Source organism: Panthera onca, chromosome B4 (genome assembly GCF_046562875.1).
Source record: "Panthera onca isolate mPanOnc1 chromosome B4, mPanOnc1 haplotype 2, whole genome shotgun sequence".
Lineage (NCBI taxonomy): Eukaryota > Metazoa > Chordata > Mammalia > Carnivora > Felidae > Panthera > Panthera onca.
Window position 1 is genome coordinate 76,053,466 of NC_138345.1, and position 25,136 is coordinate 76,078,601.

The 25,136-nt window shown below is 45.2% G+C and overlaps 1 protein-coding gene across 4 annotated transcripts; it reads right to left on the reverse strand.

Moving 5' to 3' along the window:
- Positions 1-444: 444 nt before the first annotated feature.
- Positions 445-24,865, reverse strand: FAM186B (family with sequence similarity 186 member B). Of its 4 annotated transcripts, XM_060657710.3 has the most exons (9): positions 24,733-24,865; positions 18,699-18,860; positions 15,461-15,686; positions 11,236-11,418; positions 6,918-8,592; positions 6,210-6,402; positions 4,384-4,562; positions 3,496-3,681; positions 445-778 (listed from the first exon to the last, which is right to left on the reverse strand). In XM_060657710.3, the coding sequence occupies exons 3-9, from the start codon at positions 15,576-15,578 to the stop codon at positions 610-612; spliced, it is 2,703 nt and encodes a 900-aa protein (XP_060513693.2). In that variant the 5' UTR covers positions 15,579-15,686; positions 18,699-18,860; positions 24,733-24,865; the 3' UTR covers positions 445-609. The 4 variants fall into 4 exon arrangements, with proteins under 4 accessions (XP_060513693.2, XP_060513691.2, XP_060513695.2 ...); XM_060657708.3 differs by lacking the exons at positions 18,699-18,860; positions 24,733-24,865 and adding an exon at positions 16,519-16,755; XM_060657712.3 differs by lacking the exons at positions 18,699-18,860; positions 24,733-24,865 and adding an exon at positions 16,667-16,754.
- Positions 24,866-25,136: the final 271 nt, after the last annotated feature.

Here is a 25,136-nt window from a genome sequence, read left to right on the forward strand (position 1 = left end):
AAAGCAGTGTTGTAACTGCTTGAATTGAAGAGTTGCCAGAGATGGCCTCCTTAGACCACACCATCTAGAGGTGGAACCTCTGTGTCTTCATTTCTTCCACCTTTGTCCTCACTCCTCAGAGACATATCTGCCTTTGCCTCCTACCCAGTGACACCTGGCTCTGACTGGTACTTGATACTTCCTTTTGGTCTTATCTTCTGAGCCTTCCTGCTAATCATCAGCACATCAGTTACTTATTTGTCCATGTCTCTGATGAATTGAAAAATGACTGGTGCCTACTGCATGCCGGGCACTAATCGTGGCTGCCCTGGCTTGCTGGCTCCCAAAGGGCAGAGGTGACACTTGGGGAATCCTCCCTGATTGGCGTCCAGGTCAGGGGCCAGAAGGTCATAGATCCGGTTCCAAAACTGAGTTCAGTGTGGGTTTCAGCAACAACACAAAAAGTTTTAAAAAGAAACACACCTCTATTTTATTAAAAATGTACAGTTTGGGGACTGAAGGAGGGAAGTGGTGTTTCTCAAAGTTCTAGGACTAGCAATGCCCAGGATGTTTGTTTAAAAACACCAGCTGGGAACCTGCATTTGAAACAAGTTCCCATATGATTTTCAGTCACCCTGAAGTTTGAGAATCACCGACTAATGGATGGAGTGGGGACTGAGACTGTCTTGATCCTTCTGGCTTTACGGTTCCAGGGAAAGACTCATTTGACTTTTTACAAACAAGCTCAGCTGACTCATCTGGGGCTTCCCGGGATTCGTTTCTTTTGGTCGCCAAGACACTGAAAGAGTTAATTCAATTATGGGTTGGAGAGCAGCTGAGACAAGGCACCAGGATGTGTGTGCCCACCTGGCCCACCCAAGAGCTTCCCTAGTCAGCTCTGGGAGACAGTCCAGAGCTGCGTCCGGACTTGACCTGGATGTGGAACTGCTTAACATAACCTCCCTGCCACATCCCAGGGGCTCTGCTTCTCTTCTTGTGACCTGCCTCTTGTCTCATATCACAGAAAATTTCCTCTTCCCTCCCTTCATTCTTCCCTGCTCCTTCCTATCCATGTTCCTTCCTCTCCACTCCCGTCTAATCTCCTTCCCAGAAACCAAGTTTTAATAAGCCCTCTCCTCTGTCTGCAGCATGTTGGAGATCTGTGCGAGTCTGTGCTCACTGCATCTTGGCCATGCATGTGAACCACCGTGTATGTTAGCTGTGCAGGAATAGGCTGTGAGCAACAGAGGGCAGGGCAGTTAGAGTCAGGATTAAGATCCTTCTCCAACTGCAGACAGTGTTTGGTATATGCAGGCACACAGCTGTCTTACCTGTCAGACAGAGCCCAGAGGAGATGCTTGTAAGACAAAGCAGAGAAAGCTCTTGCAGAAGGGGGTCTGCTGGCTTTTGAGGGACATGGCCTTTCTAGTGTCCCAAACCATAGAGAGAAGATGAATAGCCCTTCCCCATATTCTGAGAGGCCACCCAGTGGCCTGTAGATGAGACAGGCTGTCCATTCCAGGCAGGCAGCATGTAGTTGGTCCTAGTTAGGAAACCAGATGGTGGTGTGACCTGGGCCAGGGGAGCTGGTGAGGCTGGCAGGATCACAAAGAAGTGAGTGACCTGAGACCACACAGCAGGTGGATGTGAGCATCTGTGATGAGGCAGGGGCAGGCGGTCAAAGAGAAGGTACACTCTGGGAATGGAAACAGAGCGTGTCTCCAGAGGCCACATGCACGAAGCACTCACAAAGAGAGCAGGATGGCCACCATCCCTGAGGCAGCAGGAGCCTGGACAGCGGCAGAGAATTTTCATCAGAGAGTGGCAGATTCCCATGTTATGATAACGGGGTCCCAAGACAACATGGCGAGCTCCCACACTGAACCATCCAGGACCAGCCTGACACGCAGGTAGGCAGTGCCAACCTGGGATGCGGATCAAGAAGACAGATGAAGCAGGGCTTTGTCTCTACACCTGATAGTATGATAAACTGAATGAACTTGTATGGAGTTAAAAAAAAAAAAAAAGTGGGGGGCGGGGCGGGGGGGAAGAAAATTGTATTCACCTAAATTCCCCTAGAAAGGGGAAGCTGTCTTTGTTGGGAACAATATTTTGATAAGTGCTTAAGCCTGAAGCTGAGATCCCAGTGGAGGCCTGGGTGTGGGTGGAACAGCTCTGCATGAGACAGGAAGGAGTTTTTGAGTTTTGCATGTTACGCCAGAGAGAGGGGGAAGAAAGAGGCTGTTGTTTGGCGCTTTTCATTCTGAATCCCTTTCCCCAACATCCTCTTAAATTTTCAAAAAGATACTAATATCATGAAAGGCTTGGGGTTAAGTGGAATGTGTATTCTCAATATTTATGTACCCATATTATGTGTGGGGAAGAACAAAAGGGTTGGGGCCTCAGATTCAAACAGATGCCAAGCAAAGCCCAGGCACTAGCTGGGATGCAGAGAGAGGAGGAGCTCGGGGACGAGAGATCTACTGTAGGGGACCTTGGGCAAGTGTAGCCAAATCTTAGTGGGGCGGGGCCCCAGTTGACCTCTGGTTACTGAGTTCTGCCACAGTGTTGTTTTGGTTGCTCTCAATCAATTTTGTTTGCTTTATCCAGCTCAACACCACACACATATACACACACAGATGCACACACACCTCTAAGCAATTCTCCAGGAACTGAAAACCAGGTATCTATGTACCAGCTGGGACTCTCAGACCCACTTCAGAGCAGAAGCAGAGCCAAGGACCAGCCTTCTTTGATGCTACCATGCCACCCTGTCTCACCTAAGTCCCTGTCTGGAGGACGGGGCAGCACCAGCATCTTACAGCCTCAATTCTGGTTAGATCTAGACTGGCAGCCATCAGTACCCTCTCCCTGTCAGAGATCTTTAATTGGGGCAGGGCCAGGGCCATAAGAGGCAGCAGGAATTGCTGTAAAAATCTAAAAATGCTCCTTGAAAGAGCCTTAAGTCTTCAACAGAACCTTCCTAACTGGAATAGCCTCTTGTTGGCCTACTGAGTCCTGCCTCTTCCTCTCAGCTGCTGTTCCTGCGAACTATTCTCCAAGGCAGTAAAGAAATGAGAATGCCAAAGACAGGCCCAGGCCTGAGTCTCAGGTTCATCACGTGATTCTTGGTCTCCTTCATCTCTCCATTCCTCTACCTGGCTCTCCTTGAGAACAACCTTCAGGCCTAGGACAAGATTCACATCCTGAGCAACTCACATGCAGCTCAAAAAACAACAAACTCACATGCAGCTCAAAAAACTTGTGTAGCGATCTTCTGAGACACTACATAAAGTCCTCTGAGAAAACTAGAATGGTGGCATGGGGACCCAAGCTGATGGCCAATGAGGCAGGTAAGCATCTCTCTGTCTGATGTGGTACAATAAATGAGGTTGTTATGAATGTCTGGAAAGAGATCTCTTGGGTGTTTGGACAGAGTCAGTGTGTACTCTGGCCCCTGACCTTGGTGGGAAGGTTTCTCCAAATCCAGATTAACTATCCAACCTTGTACCTTACCGGGCCTTGAGGGACCTCAAGCTTTTGTGGTAGGAGGAATGCACATCCAAGGTCAATAGCCGGGGAATGTCTGGGCACCCCCCTAGCTGGTCCCAGGGCAGGCCGGGGGGAGTCTTCTTTTCTATTGGGTGACTGGAGGAGGCCACATCAGTCTTCCAGATGGCTTCTATCTGGTTATCCTGTTGTCTGGGGTGTGGAGGTTGAAAGTGTAGAAAGAGATAAAGGGTTAGACACACAGAGGGAGACTGAGAAACAACAAGCTCTCCAAAGCCATAAGGCCCAAAACGTCAGGACTTGTTTTCTTTCCCTCTCAAATAGTTGTTATCACCATCCTGTCACCTCTCTTCCCCTTAACTCTAAGCCTCACCTCCCTGGGGCTCCTTTGGCTGAGGAGCTGCTGAAGGGGTGCTGGGATAGCCTCTGTTCTTCTAGGCACATGCCTCGGGGCTGCTCTGCACTGGGCCATACTAGGTGAGGATGTGGGTCTTCTTGACTGCCCAGAGGCTCATGGTATCTCTTTCTGAGCCTGGGTGGTGGGGTCACACGGTGGGAAGGATCAGGCTTGTTTATATGGACAGGCTAATGGCAGGTGCTGGACCAACAATGTTCAGGGCAGAAATGGTTGTAGGCTCTCAGATGTGGGTCCTCAGAGTCTTTCAGTTGCAATGTGAAACCTATCTGGATAGGGCTGGCTCCTGAGCCCACCCATCTGGGCCAATGGCTAGAACTGAGCAAGGCAGCTGAGAAGGCAGGCATCGTACAACTCATGAGGTGAACTCTGCCTGCCTGTGCCTTCACCAAGCTCCCAGTCTCCCCAGTCTGGCCACCCCAGCTTGCTCCATCTCCCCACCCATCCAGCTGGCTGCCTACCCGCTTCCCTGCACCTACCGAGCCATGCACAGGGGCTCACATTCCCAGTGCTTGCATGGAAAGTGCCCAGGAGGCTGCCTGCAGGAGGGGCCACATGAGTGCGTGTGCCGGAGAGAGGATGTGGGTGGCTTGTTTTTCCTCGGCTTTGTGGAGGTGACCACAGGGATGTGCAGACGAATGTTCCACTCCAGCTGGAGCTAGAGACACCAGCAGAGAGGCATCAAGGAGACAGGAATTTATCCCCTCTCTAGAGCAGAAGGAGGCATAGCCTGACTCAGGGCTAAGAAGAGAAGGTAAGGACCAGGGAATGCCTCCAATCAGAGAGCCCTAGAACCCCCAAGTATCAAATTCCCTAAAAATTCCTTGAATTATTATTTGCTAGGTTAGTTCCTGTTTTCTCCTTTGTTGTGGAGAATCTGGACAATGAGCAAAACAGCAAGAAAAAAACTAAAGGAAGCCAGAGCAGCTGGAACTCGAGAGAGCACTCAGGATTCACAACATGAGGCCAAGTTGTGCCTAGAATGCTCTGGGTATTTTTGTATCCAGCCTCTGCCCTGGCACTGGGTAAGGAGCTGGGGAAACCCTTCTAGCCACCCAAAGAATTGTCATATAGTCCGTTGTTAACAAGTCAAGACACCTACAACTTAACAAGTGAAGATACCTACAGGAGATGATTGGGACTAGTAAAAAGTGATAGGAAACTGAGTTGGGAGATGGCCCCATGACCAAGGCTTTTCCAACTGCCTGACACAGGTACTTACACTAAGTCCCTCAGCACACGGCTTCCCCCAGACTTGGGGGGATTCCCCATGGGTTCTGAGCCAATGCTATGATTTTCTAATTCCCTGGGAGGTCAGCTAGTCCTCTGCGGACCATGTCAGCACTTGCTACTTCTCTGACCCTGCTAGCAGGGGAAACTGAATCTAGCCCTCAGAGAGTAAAAACAGTGCAGACCCACAGATCAGGCCTCAGAGTGACTTTGTACTGTCAACAGCAACACCAAAACCCAGAAGGCAATGAGAAGTGCTGTCAAAAATGAGAGGGAAAATGCATTCTAACCTAGACTTCCATATCCAGGCCAACTGTCAATTAAGAAGGTACTAGGGGCACCTAGGTGGCTCAGTTGGTTAAGCATCTGACTTCAGCTCAGGTCATGATCTCGTGGTTCATGGGTTCGAGCCTCTGTGCTGACAGCCCGGAGCCTGGAGCCTGCTTCAGATTCTGTGTCTCCCTTTCTCTCTGACCCCTCTCCCACTCATGTGCACGTGTTCTCTCTCCCTCTCTCTCTCTCAAAAATAAAAAAATAAACACAAAAGAAAAAAAGAGTGAAGGTATTACGTAAAGACATTTTCAGACAACCAGGGTTTCACTGATTTTACCTGGCAGGAACCTTGGTCAGGAAGTGATCAGAGGAGACCTGGCATCTAGAAACCAAAGGAACCATCCACAGAGAGAGGCAAAGTGAGATCCCAGCATGTGGGTAAAAAGGACAGCTGTGACTAAGTCAGTAGAGGAACCAGAACACACAGGAACAGGGCAGAGGGTCCCGTGGGGGAGGGAGAACTTGAGCATAAAGTTGGGACTACAGGATCCAGCTGCCTTCTCTCTCCAGAAGAGTCTTTCTTCTACAGTTCTGTTTGAGGGCCCCTCTCTCTCCCACTCTCCCCATATAAAAAAATCAGAAAGCTGCCCTTCCTTATGCTTGAGCCTCTAGCCTTTGCCTCTTCCTGGCTCAGAGTCTCTAACCTGCCCTCTTATTTCCTGTCCGCTACCCTGCCCCCAGTTACACCCCACCAGCTCACATCCCTTCCAGCTGTGCTGACCCCCCAATGAGGGAGGCCCACCTTGGGGAACATGGTCACCATGCTGCTCAGGCACTCTCGGCGCTTCTCCTCCAGGTCCTTCTGCTTGTCTGTCCAGGCCTGCAGCCAGAGGTTCTGCAGGCGGTCAATGTTTTCCAGGTAGGTGTAGAGGTTCTGGGTCTTGTAGGTAGTCTCAGTTTCTTGCATAACTTGTATGTGGTTGGTCACTTCTTGTCTGGGAAATGAGGTAAGGGAGTTAGTGGGTGAAAGGGCCTGCTCCCCAAGTCTCGTAACCAGCGTTGACTCTGTGTTTGTAATTCCTGACAGCAAGGAGGGAAACAGAGGTTGCTGAGAGTCAGGAAAGCAGGGAGCAGAGAGGTGGGAGGTGGTGGCAGGTGAGGAGCCTTGGGGCCAGGCTGGAAACAGAAAGAGAGAATAAGGCCAGCAGGGGAACATATCAGGTGCATTAGGGACAGTGCGATAGGAAGAGAGGAAGAAATAAGGAAGTGGCCTCAGAGGAAAAACCCACTAGGGAAAGAGCAATGTGTATGTGTAAATGCCCGACCTCCCACACCTCCAGGGTCACCCCAGGCCCAAGGTCAGACATCCTTTGCCAGCCCCCTCCCTCAGGGGACCTTGTCCAGGTCTGGGGTGACTCTCCATTCCCATTTGCTGCGTGCTCCTCCTCTCCCTTTGGGTTTTGTCTCTGCCCACACACTGCAGTTGGCGTGGGTGTCAGGGAGTACCTACCGGAGGCTCTGGAAGTGTCTGTAGCGGATGTACTTATGGCACAGACACTGCAGCCGAAGCACGTTCAGCTCCATGGTGGTGGTGATGAGATCCAGCGCCTTGGTGCGTAGGTAGTGGGGCAGCCCCAGGTCAGCCTCCTCGCTCAGGAGCTGCAGATTCTTCCTCTGTGCCTCCACATCCATGTGGTATACTTTCCCCTTGAGAGTTACTGAGGAGATACGCAAAGGAGGCCGGGACACCTTTTGGATGGATGTCCCCGTGACAGGAAAGGAGGCCGATTTCTTGGGCTTCGTGGGAACCTGGCAGGTCCACGGTTTCTGGGTAGACTTGGCTGAACTCGTGTTCCTCTGGTTTCTGGGGGCAGGCTGCTGGGTATTAGGGGACCTGGGAAAGTGCTTCCTGCCTTGGTGAGCAGACTGGGCCCGGCTTGAGGGAGGTGTCAGCGATGCCTTCTCCAAGTTCCTCCACTGCCTGGTGGTCATGAAGAGCACCCTGTCTGTGCCCTCCCCTGGAGGCTCTGGCTCCCTCCACGGGCCCCCTTGCTTCTTTTCTTGCTGGCCCGACCTCTGCCACTGCTCCCTCGCCGCCTCCTCCACCTTCCACTGTTGCAGCTTCTCCCGGTGTTCCTGCTCCAGCAGGGCCCACTTCTTCTGACGCTGCAGCCATATCTCCTCCTCCTCCAGCCACTGCTGCCTCTGCCTCTCCCAGCGGAGCTCTTCTTCCCAGTGCTCCGCCTTGCTCTCCAAGGCCACCTTCCTGGAGCTCTCTGGGGACAGCTGCATCCTCAAGTGGGGCTTAATTTGGAGTCCTTCCTTCTCCTGGGATGCTTCCTGGACATCCTTTTGGTCTTTCACTTGGTGAAAGAAGTGGCCTGGGCTTTCTGCCACCAGTCTTTCCCATATCTTAGGAGACCTGTGATCCACCGAGGACAGCATCATGGGCTGAAGATGTTCGGTGTCCTTGGTGCTGTACATGTCCGCAATCCTCGAATACATGGTCATGGTGGAAAGTGGCTGAGATGTTGAAGGCCTGGCACCACTGTCCCAAGCTGTGGCCATGGGACCTGGGGAGAGTAGTGAAAACCACTGCTCCTTCTTGGGTTCCTGCTGAGTTTCCTTCATGACTGTTTCTTTCTCTGGGAGGGTCTCTTTCTCAGGGGGTCCCAGGGAGTCAATCAAGATCTTGGTCGGTTCTTCTGCTTGATCTCTAGCAGACTGAGCCTTCTTTAGCTGGAACTCTAAGGCATGCTTTATCAGGAGAAGGTCATGGTATTTCCCCCCTAGAATTTCCACTTGCTTTAGCAGGGCATCCCTCTTGCTCTGGAGAACTTGGAGGGAATTCTGGAAGTGTAGCCTCTGGGTGCTAAGTTCTTTGGTCATCTCTATTTTCAGGTTCCTGTATTTGGTCTCCAGGCTTCTGTTCTCTTTGTGCTGGAGGGTCAAGGCCTTGTTGAGGTTCTCTACCATGGCAGACATGTACCTGATGGCTCTGACCTCCCCCTGGTTGAACATGGTGGAGTCCAGGAGCTCCTGCAGCATGGACTTCACCTCAGAGACCTTCGTGCAGGTAGCATGACTGTCCTGGAGCATCTGTTCTGGGCTCAGTGGCTGAGGGTAGGATGCAGATTTTGGGGGTCTCTGTTCCCACCAGCCCTGCCAGAAGGTGTGTTTGGATACTAGGAGAGACAGAACAAAGGCAACAAGCTCCCGTGAGCCCCAACAATTATACTGATTCTGCACACCCTGCCTGGCCAAATTCCCATCCAACTCTCTTACGCCTTTGGCAAGAATAAGGAGCTGAGGCAACAGGTGAGGCCAGGGGAGATGTCAGGAGAGATCTCTGCCAGGCTCAGAGCTTGCTCAGAGCTTACCTGTCAGGGTGAGCCAGCTCCATAGCACCTGCAGGGCCCATGGGCCTGAAACTATTCAATTCAGTTCAGTTCAATTCAGTGTACCTCTTTTTTTTAAATATTAAAAAAAAATTTATTGTTTATTTATTTTTGAGAGAGAGAGAGAGAAACAGAGTGCAAGCAAGGGAGGGACAGAGGGAGAGGGAGACACAGAATCTGAAGCAAACTCCAGGCTCCGAGCTGTCAGCACAGAGCCCGACATAGGGCTCGAACTCACGAACTGCGAGATCATGACCTGAGCCGAAGTCGGACACTTGACCGACTGAGCCACCCAGGTGCCCCTAATTCAGTGTACTTCTGATCTCATGTATTTCCCTGGAGTAAAGTCACTTTGCTAATCATGCTACTTCCCAGACTCAATATCCATGTTTGGCTATCTATTGCCAACTATCCAAACTCTGGAAACCTACCTGGCACTTAGACTCCAGGCCACCTGAGAAGTTTTGTTTCCCTTTCCTGTTACCATTAGACTGTGTAGAGAATTTATCACATGGTTCTGCAACTGTTCATATGTTGGGTTTTTAAATGACTAATGTCATTTCCCATTTTGGGGGTCATGAACTCCTTTGGTAGTTCGATGAAAGCAGGGGACCTTCTCCCCAGAAAAATGCACATAAATACAGACTGTGCACTATGTTCAAACCCGTTCATAGACCTCAGCTCCTCAGGGCTGGATCACGATTATAGTTGTATCCCCTTGATCTACCATATGTAGAGCTGCTGGAGTGATTATCTTGGATCATCCATTCATTTGCCCATTCAGTGAACATCACTAACAGAAAAAACACTGGCTACCTTTGGGTGAGGAGCTAAAGGGATATGGAAATTAAACGGCATTGAAGTCAAACTAGCATTTAGCTAATATTGTCAGAGAGGTCATGTGGTTCAGAGCTTGAATTCTGGAATCAGATAACTTAGACTTGAACCCCAACCTTACCACTTGCTTTAGGCAAGTTTCCTAACTTCTTAGTGCCTCTGTTTCTAAAAAATGGGGATAACCAACCAAAGCATCTACTTGTAAGATTTCACTAGATTATGCATGTTTAGCGGCAAGCACAGTCCCAGGTATCTAGTAAGTGCTTAATAACTAATCCCTAAAAAGAAACTAATAAGACAACAGTCTTTGCCATCCAGGAGTTTATAATCTAGCTATGAAATATATACAAATTACTATACTTCAAGATATAACATGGTAAGGATTGTAGGAGAGATTATCTCCTTATCCACCTTTCCCTGCTTCATCCCTCCACCAACTATCAATCTTGCTTGATTGATAAGGAGTCTGGCCATGAGAGTCAATGGTGAAACACATTGTTTCTTAAGCTCTGAGCATGTTTTAAGCATGGTGCCAGATGACTTACACCCAGTGGAACCCTGCAAGTGGGCGGGTGCTCCTCATTTTGTATATGAAGAAAGTGAGGTTCAGAAAGATCAAGTAACTTGTCCAAAGTCACACAGTCAGAAATTGGCACATGGGATTCAAACCTCATGTCCATCTGACTGTGAAGCCCATATTCTTGAGTAAGATTAAAAAGCCAGAAAACCTGGGGCGCCTGGGTGGCTCAGTCGGTTGGGTGACCGACTTCGGCTCAGGTCATGATCTCACAGTCCGTGAGTTCGAGCCCCGCATCGGGCTCTGTGCTGACAGCTCAGAGCCTGAAGCCTGTTTCAGATTCTGTGTCTCCCTCTCTCTCTGACCCTCCCCCGTTCATGCTCTGTCTCTCTCTCAAAAATAAATAAACATAAAAAAAATTTAAAAATATATTAAAAAAAAAAAAAAAGCCAGAAAACCTAAGCGTGGGGTCTGGTTTTGCCACAGATTTTTGCTTTGTTTTGTTTTGTTTTGTTTTGTAGTCCTTTCTCTTCTCTGAGATTTAATGTTCTCATCTACAAAGCGTAGGAGGAGTTAGATAATCTCAGGTTCCTTCTAGTGTTGACAGGAGTAAAATTTCAAGGTTGAACTATGTTGTTGACTGACCATTCCTGGAGCAGCCACAATTAAGAAGATCCTGGAAGGGCATCTGGCTGAGTCTCGCCAGACTTCTAGGCTCTACAGCTGGATTTGGAGTAAGGAAAAGATGTTCTTTGGGCTGTAGCTACAAATTCCAGCCTTTTTGGCCTACTAGCCTTGATTCTCGGGACCTGCATAAGGCTACAGCTCCAGAGAGTACCAACAGGGACCTGTCTCCCCATTACCCCTCCCTCTAGCCCCAAGGGATTGCTTAGAACTGCTCAGTGCTCAGCTTGGGTTAAACACCCCAACCCCTCGCTATTGCCTCTCCATCTCAGATAAGGCTTTTGTTATGGAGGAGAGTCAGAAAGACCCCACAGGTGCTGGCATGTGACCTCTTTTCCTGAGATGGCATCCACCCCATTCAACCCCCCTTCCCAGGTCTTCCTGGAACCTACTTTGTGTCCTTTGCTTTTGTCCTTCAATGAGAGTGGAACAAAGGGAAGTGAGAGATTCGATGCCTCCTTTGGTGGCAATGAGAGAGAGAGGTAATACCTTCTCCATCACCTCAATCCATTCATCCAGGGCTTCCTCTTCCTCCTTACACTTCCTGTTCCTGAGCTCATAGGTCAGACTGTCACCTAGAGAGGGAGTGGGAGATGCAGACTGAGTGCAATCTGTCCTCTAGGGAGCCCCAAGTAGTCCTATAGCACAGGGGTTCCAGCAGGAGGCTTTGAGGTTGGATTAGTTTCACCTCTTAATAACTGTGTGATGTTGGGTAAATCACTTACTTCTCTGAGCCTCAGCATCCATGCCTGTAAAAGGGTTGGGTGGGGATTAAATGAGATAATGCATGTGAAATGATTAACGTGAAGCCTGCTGTGTCGAAAACGTACAATAGACATTAAACAGTATTGTTGTTTAACTATAAGGCTAGGGATGTGTCTGCCTTGTTATTGCTCTATCCCCATTGCCTAGTTCAGTATCTGGACAATTAAATGAATTAACTGGAGTGAAAAGCCTACTTAGTTCTTGGGGGCAGCTGAAGGATCATAGAACTATGAGCTCCTTGAAGGCAGGGCAGGGTGAAGGGGGTAGGGCACATCCCTATACCATCTCACTCTAACACTGCAGCGTCCACCCAACCCCATAGCAGCCTAAGGTCTCACGATGGTGCAACAGTGATGCTAACAGGGGCAGCACCTGGTCCAGGACTGGGTATAGTTGGTCCACACTCAAATGGCTATACCAGTTGTTTACAGCTGGCATCAGGGCTGTTTGGCCCATGCAGTAAGGGTCATTAAGTACTATGAATATCACCCATGGATTCTTCTATAAAACACCCGGTGTGGTCCATCAAAAAACTGTTAGAGCTAATAAACAAATTCAGTAAAGTTGCAGGATACAAAATCAACATACAAAAATCAGTTGCATTTCTATAAACTAATGATAAACTATGTGAAAAAGAAAGAAAACAGTCCCATTTACAACAGCATCAAAAACAATAATATACTTAGCAATAAATTTAACCAGGGAAGGATCTCTACACTGGAAGCTATAAGACATTGATGGAAGAAACTGAAGACACATATAAATGGAAAGATATTCCACCTTCATGGATTGGAAGAATCAATATTGTTTAAAATGTCCATACTACCATTTAGAGCCATGTACAGATTCAATGAAATCTCTATCAAAATCCCAATGGCATTTTTCACAGAAAAAAAAAAAAAAAACAGAAAAAAAAAATCCTAAAATTCATATAGAACCACAAAAGGCCCCAAATAGCCAGAGCAATCTTGAGACAAAGAACAAAGCTGGAGGCATCATACTACCCAATTTCAAACTATATTACATAGCTATAATAATCAAAACAATATGATATCGGCATAAAAACAGATACGTAGATAAATGGAGCAGAATCGAGAACCCAGAAATAAACCTATGCATATATGGACAATTAGTATTTGACAAGGGAGCCAAGAATACACAGTGGGTAAAGGATGGCTCTTCACAGTGATGTTGGTCAACCTGGACATACACATGCAAAAGAATGAAATAGGACCCCTATCTCACACCACTCACAAAAATTAACTCAAAATGTATTAAAGACTTAAATGTAAGACCTGAAACCATAAAACTCCTAGAAGAAGACATAAGGAAAAAGCTTCTTGACATTGGTCTTGGCAATGATTTTTTGGGTATGACACTAAAAGCAAAGGTAACAGAAGCAAACATGAACCAGTGGGACTATATCAAACTAAATAGTTTCTGCACAGTAAAAGAAAGGATCAATAAAATGAAAAGGCAATCTACAGAATGGGAGAAAATATTTGCAAACTGTATACCTGATAAAGGGTTAATATCCAAAATAAGAAGTTCATACAACTCAATAGCAAATGAAACAAAACAAAACAAATAATCCAATTTAAAAAATGGGCAAAGGCCACACAAGATGTGATAAAGACAAAAGGAAGCTGGCCTGGTCTCAGAGATCTTTTCCTTCTTGATGCAAGTACACAGCTTCCAGAAAGTGGTCCCATGACAAGTGACAGCAATTTAACTGTCTAATTGTAGCTACTTTGTAGCTAGTTGTAACTGTGCAAGAGTCATATCCACATCCCTTTGATCAAATTTACTGTGCTAGCTATGACACATTTTGAACTGGTTTAAATGTACACGGCACAGAATCAGTTATCAGACAGCCTACTGACTTGGGGAGAAACCTATGTATAGGTGCAAATCTCAGCATCGCCCTGGAGTTTAGGAAAGCAGGCAAATGTGTGTCCCCCACTGTGCTGATAAATGTGTCCATGGTCGCTGCACTTTTCCAAACACCTGTCAGTGTGGGCCTGGCTGGGGCAGGACCAACTCCCCAGTGATGAGGAAAGGACAGCCCAGAAAAATTAAATGATTTGCCTGAGTTTACGCATCTACTAAATGGTAGAGACAGACACATCTCCTCCACAGCCAGTAATTTTAACCACAAGGGTGTGGTGTCTCCTGAAGTTGGAAAGGAAGTTCAGTCAATGTGACAACGGTCAGTGACACTGAAGAGAGTGAGAGCAGGAGGCAGGGGCCGACAGTACCAGACAAATACCAAAACAAATATCCTGAGATATTTTGAGGGCACACTAACATTAGAGATGATGAATTTAAAATGACACCAATTTGGAAGCACTTATTTTGTTATTTTTAATTTTCTCATTTGTAGTATTAAGGATGTTAAGCCAGATTATATTTACAATTCCTTTCAACACTGTGATTAAATACGTATGTGCAAAAAAAAAAAAAAAAAAAGACAAAGGATCTGTTTTTTAAAGAAGACATACAAATAGCCAACAGGTAATGGAGATCAACATCACTAATTGTCAGGGAAACACAAATTAAAACCACAATGAGATATTACCCTATTCCTGATAGGATGGCTATTATGAAAAAGACAAGAGATAAAAAGTGTTGATGAGAACACGGAGTAAAGGGGACCCCTGTGCACTTCTGGTGGGAATATAAATTGGTACAACCATTTTGGAAAACAGTATGAAGGTTCTTCTAAAAATTAAAAATACAATTGTGATAGGATACAGCAATCCCACTTCTGGGTATATATCCAAAGGGAATGGAATCACTGTCTCCAAGAGATATCTACATGGCCATGTTCATTGAAGCATCATTCACAAAAGCCAAGATGTGGAAACACGCTAAGTGTCAGTCAGTGGAGGAATGGTTAAAGAAAATGTGGTATATACAATGAAATATTAGTAAATCATAATAAAGAAGGAAATCCTGCCATTTGTGACTAAGGGGATATACCTTGAGGGTATTATGCCAAGTGGAATAAGTCAGATGCAGAAAAACAAACACTGTATGATCTCACTTATATGTGGAATCTAAAAAGCTGAACACACAGACACACACAGACACACAGACACACACACACACACACACACACACACACACACAGTTGAATTCACAGAAACAGAGAGTACAGTGGTTGCCAAGGGCTGGGGGGGGTGGGGGAAATGGGGAGCTATTGGCCAAAGGGTATAAAGTTTCAGTTATAAAATTAAAATGTTCTGGGGATCTAATACACAATGTGGTGTCTATACTAACAATACTGTATTGTATACTTGGAAGTTGCTAAGACAGTAGATCTTAAATGTTTTCACCAGAAAAAAAAGAGGGGGGGTAACTTGTAAGGTGACAGATGTGTTAATTAACCTTATTGTGATAATCATTTCATAACATATACATGCATCAAATCATCACATTGTACACTCTAAAGTTACACAATGTTATTTGTCAATTACATCTCAATAAGTATGGAAAATTTAAAAATATAGCTAGCATGGATTTGAATTTAGTTTCAACCCTGCTGATAGATGAGATGTCAGAATGGACCTATGACAGGCTTCATCACACATGCAGCTAATGTCACAATCTACTAGGTTTTGGACTATTACATGTTTGCCCCTCTGGTGAGTGGAGATGATTGCCGTGACAGAAGCAAGGGAATATCTCACTGGAGTGTGTCTTTTGCTCCCTTGGCAACCCACCAACTGCCCTGCTTTTTCCTCCCAGTGAGAGTTGACCTGGGGTGGGGAAAGGAGGAGCCAAGAGCCAGTGTGGGACCAAGTCAGTGGGGAAGCGGCCCGCCCTCAGGCAGCCAGTCTACAAACTCACCCCAGTTACCCAGCCAGCGGAGAATTTCATACAAGTGCTTCTCTTTAGTATTAGCATCTTCAGAGAAGGAGGCAATTTTCTCCAGTAAGATGAATCTGTTCTTGCCCTTTTGCTCCATCTGGTCAGGTTTTGCCTTTTCTTTTAAATCATATCCTAATTCTTCCTGGAAGCTGTTGATGACACAGTTGACGTTGTCCAAGATGTCTGAGAGCTGGGAAGAAATATCCTATATGGGAGGCAGCAGATTGTAGTGTTTAGGGGTGTGAACTCTAAAGCCAGATACCAGGTTCTGGTAGTGTGATCTCAGACAAGTCAGTTCACCTATTGGGGCTCTAGTGTTCTTACTTCTAAAGTGGGGATCATTATATATCAATGTCACAGAGTTTCTTCTAAAGATTAAATGAACTAATATTTGTAAAGCACTTAAGACAGTGCCTGGCACATAAAATAAGTGTTAGCTCTTATTAATGTCACTTTGATGATTAAGACCAAGTCAGGAAGGGAAAGAATACTAAATATCCAGGGCAAACAATTCCTTCAGAATTTCAAAATTTTCTAGGGACTTCTGGACATCTCACAAGGATCCAGAGGCAACAGACTGGAAAAATGAGGCCCTAAGAAATCTTTAGGATCAGAGGTACTAGAGGCTCATGGGCAGGGTGATTTCAGCCTTTGGCTATTTCTCTTTAAGCTTCTAGGGCTTAGCTTGAAGGATTCTGACAGGTTGCCCGAACAGACCTCAATCAAGAACTCTGGGCCCTTCCTCTTGCCCTGCTAAGACCTACCACATAGTGGTAGGACCATCCTAGGGCTTCCTTATGGGCTGTTCCCTTCCTGTGCCCAGCCCTGCCTCAGAGGGCTGGTTCGATTCCAGCTGGCCCTGCAGAGGCCAAGTCAAAGAGTTGGAATTTTGAATTAATCTGTTTGCAAATCCAGCCTGTTGAAGATGCCAGGAACCCTGAGGGCCCAGAGCTGGAATCTTGTCCTAATCTAGGATCAGTTCTCAGTCTCCACATCAGATCCCAAAAGAAGGGTGACCCCCTTATCTCAGGTGTTACCTCCTGAGCCCGTGTTAGCTGGGCAGCCTCAATCCTTGAGATGATGGCTTTGACTGATGCAGGGGTCACCAACTGTAGGGGCCTGTTTTTCTCCATTTTGGATCACCCTGTCATTCGCAAAGATGTCCTGTGTCTCTGGTACACAGACCTGGACACGTGATACTGGCTGCTTTGGGGTTAAGGGCTCCAGGGCAGTTCCTGAGTATCCTGCCTAGCCACAGCTCCCTGTAACTGCCAGACATCAGGTTCCAACTGACCTTTTCTCCAGTGACATCATCAGTTAGATTAGAAGAATGGCTCCTTGTCATCTATCTGCTTGGCTATCTAGCTTTTTATCCATCGCTAATATACATTAAGTTGACCTGTTGCTTTAAGTAATTAAATGTTCTTCTACCAAACTAAATATTAATGGCTAAAAATAAGAAAAAGCAATTAGAAAATGTTCTTTTCCCAAAGAGAAGTTTTTAAAAATTAAAGCCAGTCCATAACTAACGATAATATGTTTGCATTTGCACCAGGGGTCAAGGGTCAATCTGCACTTTTACTTACTGAAGGTGACCATTATTGCAAGATGGCTTTTAAAAACAAATGTTTAAAATGGACATTGCTGTATGCCCAGAACCTAGAACCAAGCCTGGCACACAGTAGGCATTTAATAAACACTTGCTGAATGAACGCATATATAAGAATAGGTACGTATAATGCAAATTATTCTTCCATGCTATTTAAAAGTATTCTCATTTAGGGGCGCTTGGGTGGCTCAGCTGGTTGAGTGTCCGACTTTGGCTCAGGTCATGATCTCATGGTTCATGAGTTCAAGCCCTGTGTCGAACTCTCTGCTGACAGCTCAGAGCCTGGAGCCTGCTTCAGATTCTGTGTCTCCCTTTCTCTCTGTCCTTCCCTTGCTCACACTCTTTCTCTCTCTCTCTCAAAAAATAACCATTAAAAAAAATTTTTTTTAATTATCCCCATTTAACAGATAAGGAATTAAATATTGTAAGTTCAGTTCTTAGCAGTGCCATGGCCACTTAATAACTTGTCACCTGACACCCATCTTTCATATACCATCTTTCATTCATATATTTAAAGTTAATTCTTTTATTGCCTCTTTCACTTAACAAACACTTATTGGTAACATTCTACATGCCAAGCCTGGTCCTAGATGCTAGAAATACATAAATGAATGAGATCTAGTTTTGTCTTTGAGGCACTCATACCCTGGTTTACGGATACCTTTCTATCTATACATCTTGAACTGGATAGCCCTTTAATCCCTTATGATTTCAGAGCATGTTGTAATTTACAAACAACTTATTAATGTATGAGCCAGCTAAGGTTCAGAGGACTTAAGAGATTTACCTAAAGTTACAGAGCTGAGAAGTACAGAGTCAGGACTTTACTCTGATTTCCTGATTCCCAATCTGAGGTCCTTTCTTTTTTTTCCCCTTTCTCTTTCTTTCTTTTAAACCCAATCATATTGATAATTAGATTACATATAAATGACCCAAACAAGCCAATTAAAAGATAGAGATTATAAGGTTCAATTAAGAAAACCCCAAGAATCAATTATGTGCTATCTAAAGGAAACACACTTTAGGGGCACTGGGGTGGCTCAGTTGGTTAGGTGTTGGACCCTTGATTTGAGCTCAGGTCATGATCTCACCACTCATGGGTTCAGCCCTGCATCCGGCTCCTTGCTGGCAGTGCGGAGCCTGCTTGGGATTCTCTTGCTCTCCCTCTCTCTCTGCCCCTCCCCTGCTCGTGCACACGTCCTCTCTCTCTCTCTCAAAATAAACTTAAAAAAAGAAAGGAAACTGGGGTGCCTGGGTGGCTCAGTAGGTTGAGTATTCGACTTCAGCTCAGGTCATGATCTCACAGTTGGTGAGTTTGAGCCCCATGTCGGGCTCTGAGCTGTCGGCTCAGAGCCTGAAGCCTGCTTTGGATTCTGTGTCTCCCTCTCTCTCTCTCTGCCCCCCCCCCCCCCCCCCCACCGCTCACATTCTGTCTCTCTCTCAAAAATAAATAAATGTTTAAAAAAAACCATGCTTTAAATAAAAAAACACACATAGGTTAAAAGTAAAAAGATGGAAAGAGGTAAACCATGCTAATACTAATCAAAAAGAAAGTTGGAGTGGCTATATTAATATCAGAGATTAGAATAAGAAATATTAGTGGGGCACCTGCGTGGCTCAGATGGTTAAGCATCCGACTTTGGCTCAGGTCATGATCTTGTGGTTCGTGAGTTCCAGCCCCACACTGGGCTCTCTGCTGTCAGCACAAAGCCTGCTTTAGATCCTCTGTCTCCCTCTCTCTCTACCTCTCCTTCACTCTGTTCATTCTCCCTCAAAAACAAACATAAAAAAAAGAAATATTAGCAAAGATAAAAAGGGAGGGACATTCCATAATGATAAAGGTGACAATTAATAAAGGGGGATATAATCCTAGATGTACATGCATCTAATGACAGAGTTTCAAAATATATGAAGCAAAAAAATAGAAGTGAAAGGAGAAATGGACAAATCTACAATTATAGTTAGAGATTTCAACATTTCTCTTGTAGGAACTGGTAGAAGTAGAAAACAATAAATAAAGATAGAGAGGTTTTGAAAAATGCTATCAACCAACTTGACTAAATTGACATTTATAGAACACACCATCCAACAACAGTAGGACACATGTTATTTCCAAATGCATATGGAACAATAATCTGGGCCTTAAAACAAGTATCAATAAATTTATAAAAATTAGAATCATACAAAATATATTTTCTGACCACAATGGAATTAAACTATAAATCAGTAATTGAGAAAATTCCCAAATGTTTGTAAATTAAACAACATGAGTAAAAAAGAAATCACAAGGAAAATTATGAAATATTGTGAACTGAGTGAAAATGACATGACAAAATTTGGTAAATCAAAATCAAAATCAAAATTTGTGAGATGCTGCTAAAGCAGTGCTTAGAGGGAGAAACTAGAAAAGGAAGAAAAGAGAAACCCAAAATAAGTGGAAGGAAATAATAAGGATAAGAGTAGAAATCAACAAAATGGAAAACAAACAAACAAAAACGGAGAAAAATCAATGCAACCAAAACTTGGCTCTTTGAAATATTAATAAAACAGATAAAACGCTAACCAGATTGTACCAGGAAAAAGAAAAGGACACCAGTTACCAATAACAGGAATAAGAGAGGGGACATCACTACAGACTCTACATGGAAATAATGAGTATTATGAAAGAACTTCATGGAAAGGAAGTTGGTAAGTTGAATGAAATGGACAAATCCTTGTAAGATGTAACCTATCAAAGTTCATAAAAGAATAAAAAACCTGAAAAACCCTATATCTACCAAAGAAATTGGATTTATAATTAAAGACCTTTCCCTTGCAGAAAAATCCAGCCCCGGATGGCTTAATTTTTGCCAAGGGGAAAAAAAATACAATTTTATAAAACTGCTTCCAGAAAACTGAACAGTAGGGAACACTTCTCAAATCATTTTTTTTAGTTTATTTATTTATCAAGAGGGAGAGTGAGAGCATGCGCACTCATTGGGGAGGGGCAGAGAGAAAGGGAAAGAGAGAAAATCCCAAGCAGGCTCCTTGCTGTCAGTGCAGAGACCGAGGCAGGGCTCGAACCCACGAACCGATAGATCATGACCTGAGCTGAAATCTAGAGTTGAATATTTAACCCACTGAGCCACCCAGGAGCCCTTCAAATCATTTTTTGAGGTTAGCATTATATTGCTACCAAAACCAGACAAAAATGTTACAAGAAAAATATCCAATATTCACCACACACATGGACATAAGAGAAAATAAAACGGAAGCCACTGACTAGAAAAAAAATTATTTGCAAAACATATATTTGATAAAAGACTTGTACCCAGGATATATAAAAAAATCACTACAACTCAATAATTACAAGAAGAAGAATACGCCAGTTTTTAAAACAGGTAGAAGATTTAAGTAGACATGTCACTAGCTAAGATGTACAATGGTGTTACAAATATGAGAAGATTCTCAATATCATCAGTTGTTAGGGAAATGCAAGTTAAAACCAGAACCAGATGTAAAATCTGAGAAGGATGAGCCAGATAATAAAAAGTATGACAATACCAGGTGTTGAGGAGGATGCTGAGAAAATGAAACCCTTGTATATTGCTGGTGAAAAATGAAAAATGGTACAGCCTCTTTGGAAAACAGTTTGGCAGTTATTTAAAAAGTTAAATACACATTACCATACAATCCACCAATCTCACTCCTAAGCATTTACCCAAGAGAAGTAAAAACATATGTCCACAAAGACCTATACACAAATATTCATAAGCAGCTCTATTTGTTAAAGCATAAACCTGCAAACAACCTAAATGGCTACCAACTTGTGAAAGGACAAATTGTAGTCTGCCTATGCAGTGAAATATACTAGTTCACATTGAAAAGGAATGAATTACTGATAGAGGCAGCCACATGGATGATCACAGAAGCACTGTATTAAGTGAAAAGAGGCAGACACAAACTACTACAAACTGTGATTGTATTTATACGAAATTCTAGAAAGACAAAACTATAGTGACAAATACCAGATCAGGAGAGGCCAAGAGCCAGACAAGGGGGAAGAGATTGACTGCAAAAGGGCACAAAGAAAGTTTCTGAGTGAAGGAAATGTTTTACGTTGGGATTATGGTGGTGGTTACATGACTGTGTACGTGTGTGAAAATTTACTGTATTGTACACTTCAAATTGGTGAGTTTTGTTATATGTAAATTATACCTCATAAAGCTGATTTTTTAAAAATGTCATGTTTTCTAATGCCCAAGACTGTGGAGGGACTGTAGGCAGACAGTAGTAAAAAGGGCTAGAAGTTAGTCAGGAGGGAACTGGAGGGTGTGAGGAAATAAATCTTCCTCTTCTCTCAGATGACGAGTCTTCCCTACTTTCATTCCCACTAGGATGCCCCCTCTTCCAAGTTCCTCTCCCGTGCAGCTCTGTGGCCAGCAGCAACACCTTCACCATAGTTTAAGAGCCACACTTAAGTGATCACTAGTCCAGGAAAGATGTTTGCAAACTTTTTTTTATTTTAAAAAGCAGCCAACTGGGGCACCTGGGTGGCTCAGTCTGTTAAGCGTCTGACTCTTTTTTTTTTTTTTTTTTTTTTTTTTTTAATTTTATTTTTGGGACAGAGAGAGAGACAGAGCATGAACGGGGGAGGGGCAGAGAGAGAGGGAGACACAGAATCGGAAACAGGCTCCAGGCTCCGAGCCATCAGCCCAGAGCCTGACGCGGGGCTCGAACTCACAGACTGCGAGATCGTGACCTGAGCTGAAGTCAGACGCTCAACTGACTGCGCCACCCAGGCGCCCCAAGTGTCTGATTCTTGATTTCAGCTCAGGTCATGATCTGGCAGCTCATGAGTTGGAGCCCTGCATCGGGCTCTGTGCTGACAGTGTGGAGCCTGCTTGAGATTCTCTCTCACCCCTCTCTCTTTGACCCTACCCCGCTTGCTCTCTCAAAATAAATAAACTTCAAAAAAAAATTTTTTTTTTAAATCAACCTCCTTTTCCAAGCAAAGCCTTTTGTAGAACCTCACTGTCTAAAACAGATAAAAGCAAATCTTACTAGAGTACATCTATAGATTCAATTTCATGATATCTCAGTGTTATAAAATCATTCAAGTTCAACAAGGCTGTTTTGATGAACTCCAAAATTTAATACGTAGGACATTTGAGTGTATATATTTTTAAACTGTTTTAAGAACAGATAAAATATATTTAAAGTTTAAAGACAAGGCCAAGAAGATGACAGAGGAGATGCCAGGTTGCCCACTGTGTAGCAAGGGTTGATGATAAACACTCAGATTGGAGTAGGTCAGAAGACTCTGCAGAGATATCTTCAAGAAGACGAAGCTGATAGAATTTCTGCTGTGTCTACATAGTCTGAGAAGAGATTTCGGCCAACTAGGTGAGGATTTGGGGGCAGAGTTTGTGATAAATACATAGAAAACATAAATAAATGAGTGGTGCCTGGGTGGCCCAGGCAGTTGAGCAACTGACTCTTGATTTCAGCTCAGGTCATGATCTCATAGTTGTGGGATCAAGCCCCACATTGGTCTCCACCCTGAGTGTGGAGTCTGCTGGGGATTCTCCCTCTCTCTCTCTCTCTCTCTCTTTCTCTCTCCCCCTCTCCCCTGCTCACATGTTCTCTCTCTCTCTCTCTCAAAAAAAAAAAAAAAAAAAAGAAAGAAAAGAAAACATAAACAAATGAAAAAAAACAAGATAATTATTAATCCCAGGAAAAATCAAAAGTTGTTCAAGAGAGGAAGAGTAATCAAACTGTTTTACATGACTCAACTCAAAGTACCATATGAAGTCAGTATGGTGAAAACTGAAAACTGAACTAACAAAAATTATTGAATTAAATTTGACAGATGGGAGATGAGAATGAGGTATCAGTGGGCAGGGGAGGAGATCTGAAGGAAAAAAGTTAAATCCTCCAATCTGCCTCTATTATTTGCGGGAGCTGGAACAAGAGTACAAATGGGAAAATTACTCAAATATTTTAATGTTACATATTAAGCTAACAAACTGTTAAATAAAATACCTTCTAGGGGGCACCTGGGTGGCTCAGTCAGTTAAATGTTCAACTTCGGCTCAGGTCATGATCTCACGGTTTCTGGGTTCGAGCCCTGCATCAAGCTCTGTGCTGACAGCTCAGAGCCTAGAGCCTGCTTCAGATTCTGTGTCTCCCTCTCTCTGCACCGCCCCCCCCCCCCCCAGCTCGTGCTCACGCTCTCTCTCTCCCAAAAAGTAAATAAACATTAAAACAATTTTTTTTTAAATGCCTAACTTTACCAATGTACTTTCATAAGGACCTGGAAAGACATGTTCTAAATTAGAATTTTTGGAATTTTCAGAGTTCTAGTCTAAAAAACAGCAGCCCCCAGCCCCTAGCTCTTGCCTCACTCTTTTCCTCTGCCCTTGCCTCTGTCCTACATTGAGAGAGCCTCACACGGGATCCCGTGGAGACCTCAGCTTGTGCTCATGCCTCTCTTGCTTCTTGCTCAAGTAACTGACCCTTGGCTACCCTTCAGGACTAGGGATGCCTACATCATCAGCAAGGAAGTAAGCTGTGCAGGGAAATCCAGGGTTCCAGATATTCAGAATATGGCCTATAAGGGGGTAAGTGGGCTTTGGATAGGCATGTCCCCTTGGACTCCTCACCCTGGGAGGGATGCAGCTGAAGGAGGGCCAGGGTAATGAAGGTAATGCCAAAAGAAACAGCTTAAAAGAGCTAAAAATGGCTGCCTCCGGGCAGAGAGAGACGATGGAGGCAGGGCTCTGCGGTTTTTATGAACAAATCTCATACAATTATTTGATCCTTTAAAATAGATGCCTACGTATTCTAAGAAATACCTAATTTTAAAAAAGAAAAAAAAATAAAATAAAACGTGATTGATAAGTTTATGGAAACTCTGACCACTTCTGCTATGCACAGAGGTCTTAGTAATAAAGTTTGAAAACCACAGGACTAGGCCCCCAATGAAGTTCCTCTCTACAATGCCCCCCCTCCCCCGCCATGAATCCTTCTTCCTTTCCTCCCTTTTGTCTCCTTTAATTTAGGAATTCTGCTTTCTGTTGGTAGTGTTTCTACCTCTCCCCGGTAGACTCTAAGCCCCTTGCAAGCAGGGACCCGGCTCAGAGCTTTGAATCACCAGCACCTAGCACAGTATCAAGTACAGAGCACAGGTTCAGCAAAGTGTTGACAAATAAAGGAAAATGGAAGCATCTCTATCGAGGCTTTGGAGAGAAGGTGCATCTCCCTTTCGGGCAGGAGCCCTGTCAGTTAGTAGCCCTGAGACCTTCAGCATATTCACTAAATAGCTTTGGGTTGTAATTCCCTTATGCGCGTGGGCAACACAGTATTTAGCTCACATCTTTAACGCCTATAGATGATTGCCCCCCTCTCCTTTCATCGCTCGGTGGGAACCAAATCTTTAAAAGTTCAGGCTCACGTGAGAAGCACGTACGAGGGCAGGAATTTCAGCGGATCTGTTTGCTTTTTTTTTTTTTAAACTGCCATTTGCCCAGTGTCCAGAACAATTCCTGGCACATATCAGAGGCTCAACAAATACTTACCCAACGAATGAATTTAAAAGTGCTAAACACAAGTACTCAACGAATAAAAAAAACTTTTTTGTGAGGTGCAAAGATACCCCTACAGTCAGAATGAATACGTCGGTCCAGCCCCCCGGTCCTGGGAGCGAGCGCACGGGATCCAGCCGCTCCGAGCGCCCGTGAGGGACGGACGCGCCAGCCGAACGGCTAACGCCGGGAAGCGACGCGCCCAGGTCTGGAGGCGGCCGGGCGGGAAGGGCAAGAAGGCAGGAGAGTTGCCGGCGCGCGCGGAGCTGGCCCGGGACGCGCGCTCTGGCCTCCGGAGCAGCCGAACTTGAGCGGCTGGAGCCGCCAGTCAGAGCCCGGAGCAGGCGCGCCCCGCGCCCCGCCCCTCGTGGGCGGCCCCGGACCTGGCGGCGCGGGGGCGGGGCCAGGCTCTCCGCGCCGGGGGCGGGGCCGGGCCGGGCGCTCCGGGCCGGTGCAGGGCCGGCTGGTCCGCGGGCGCGAC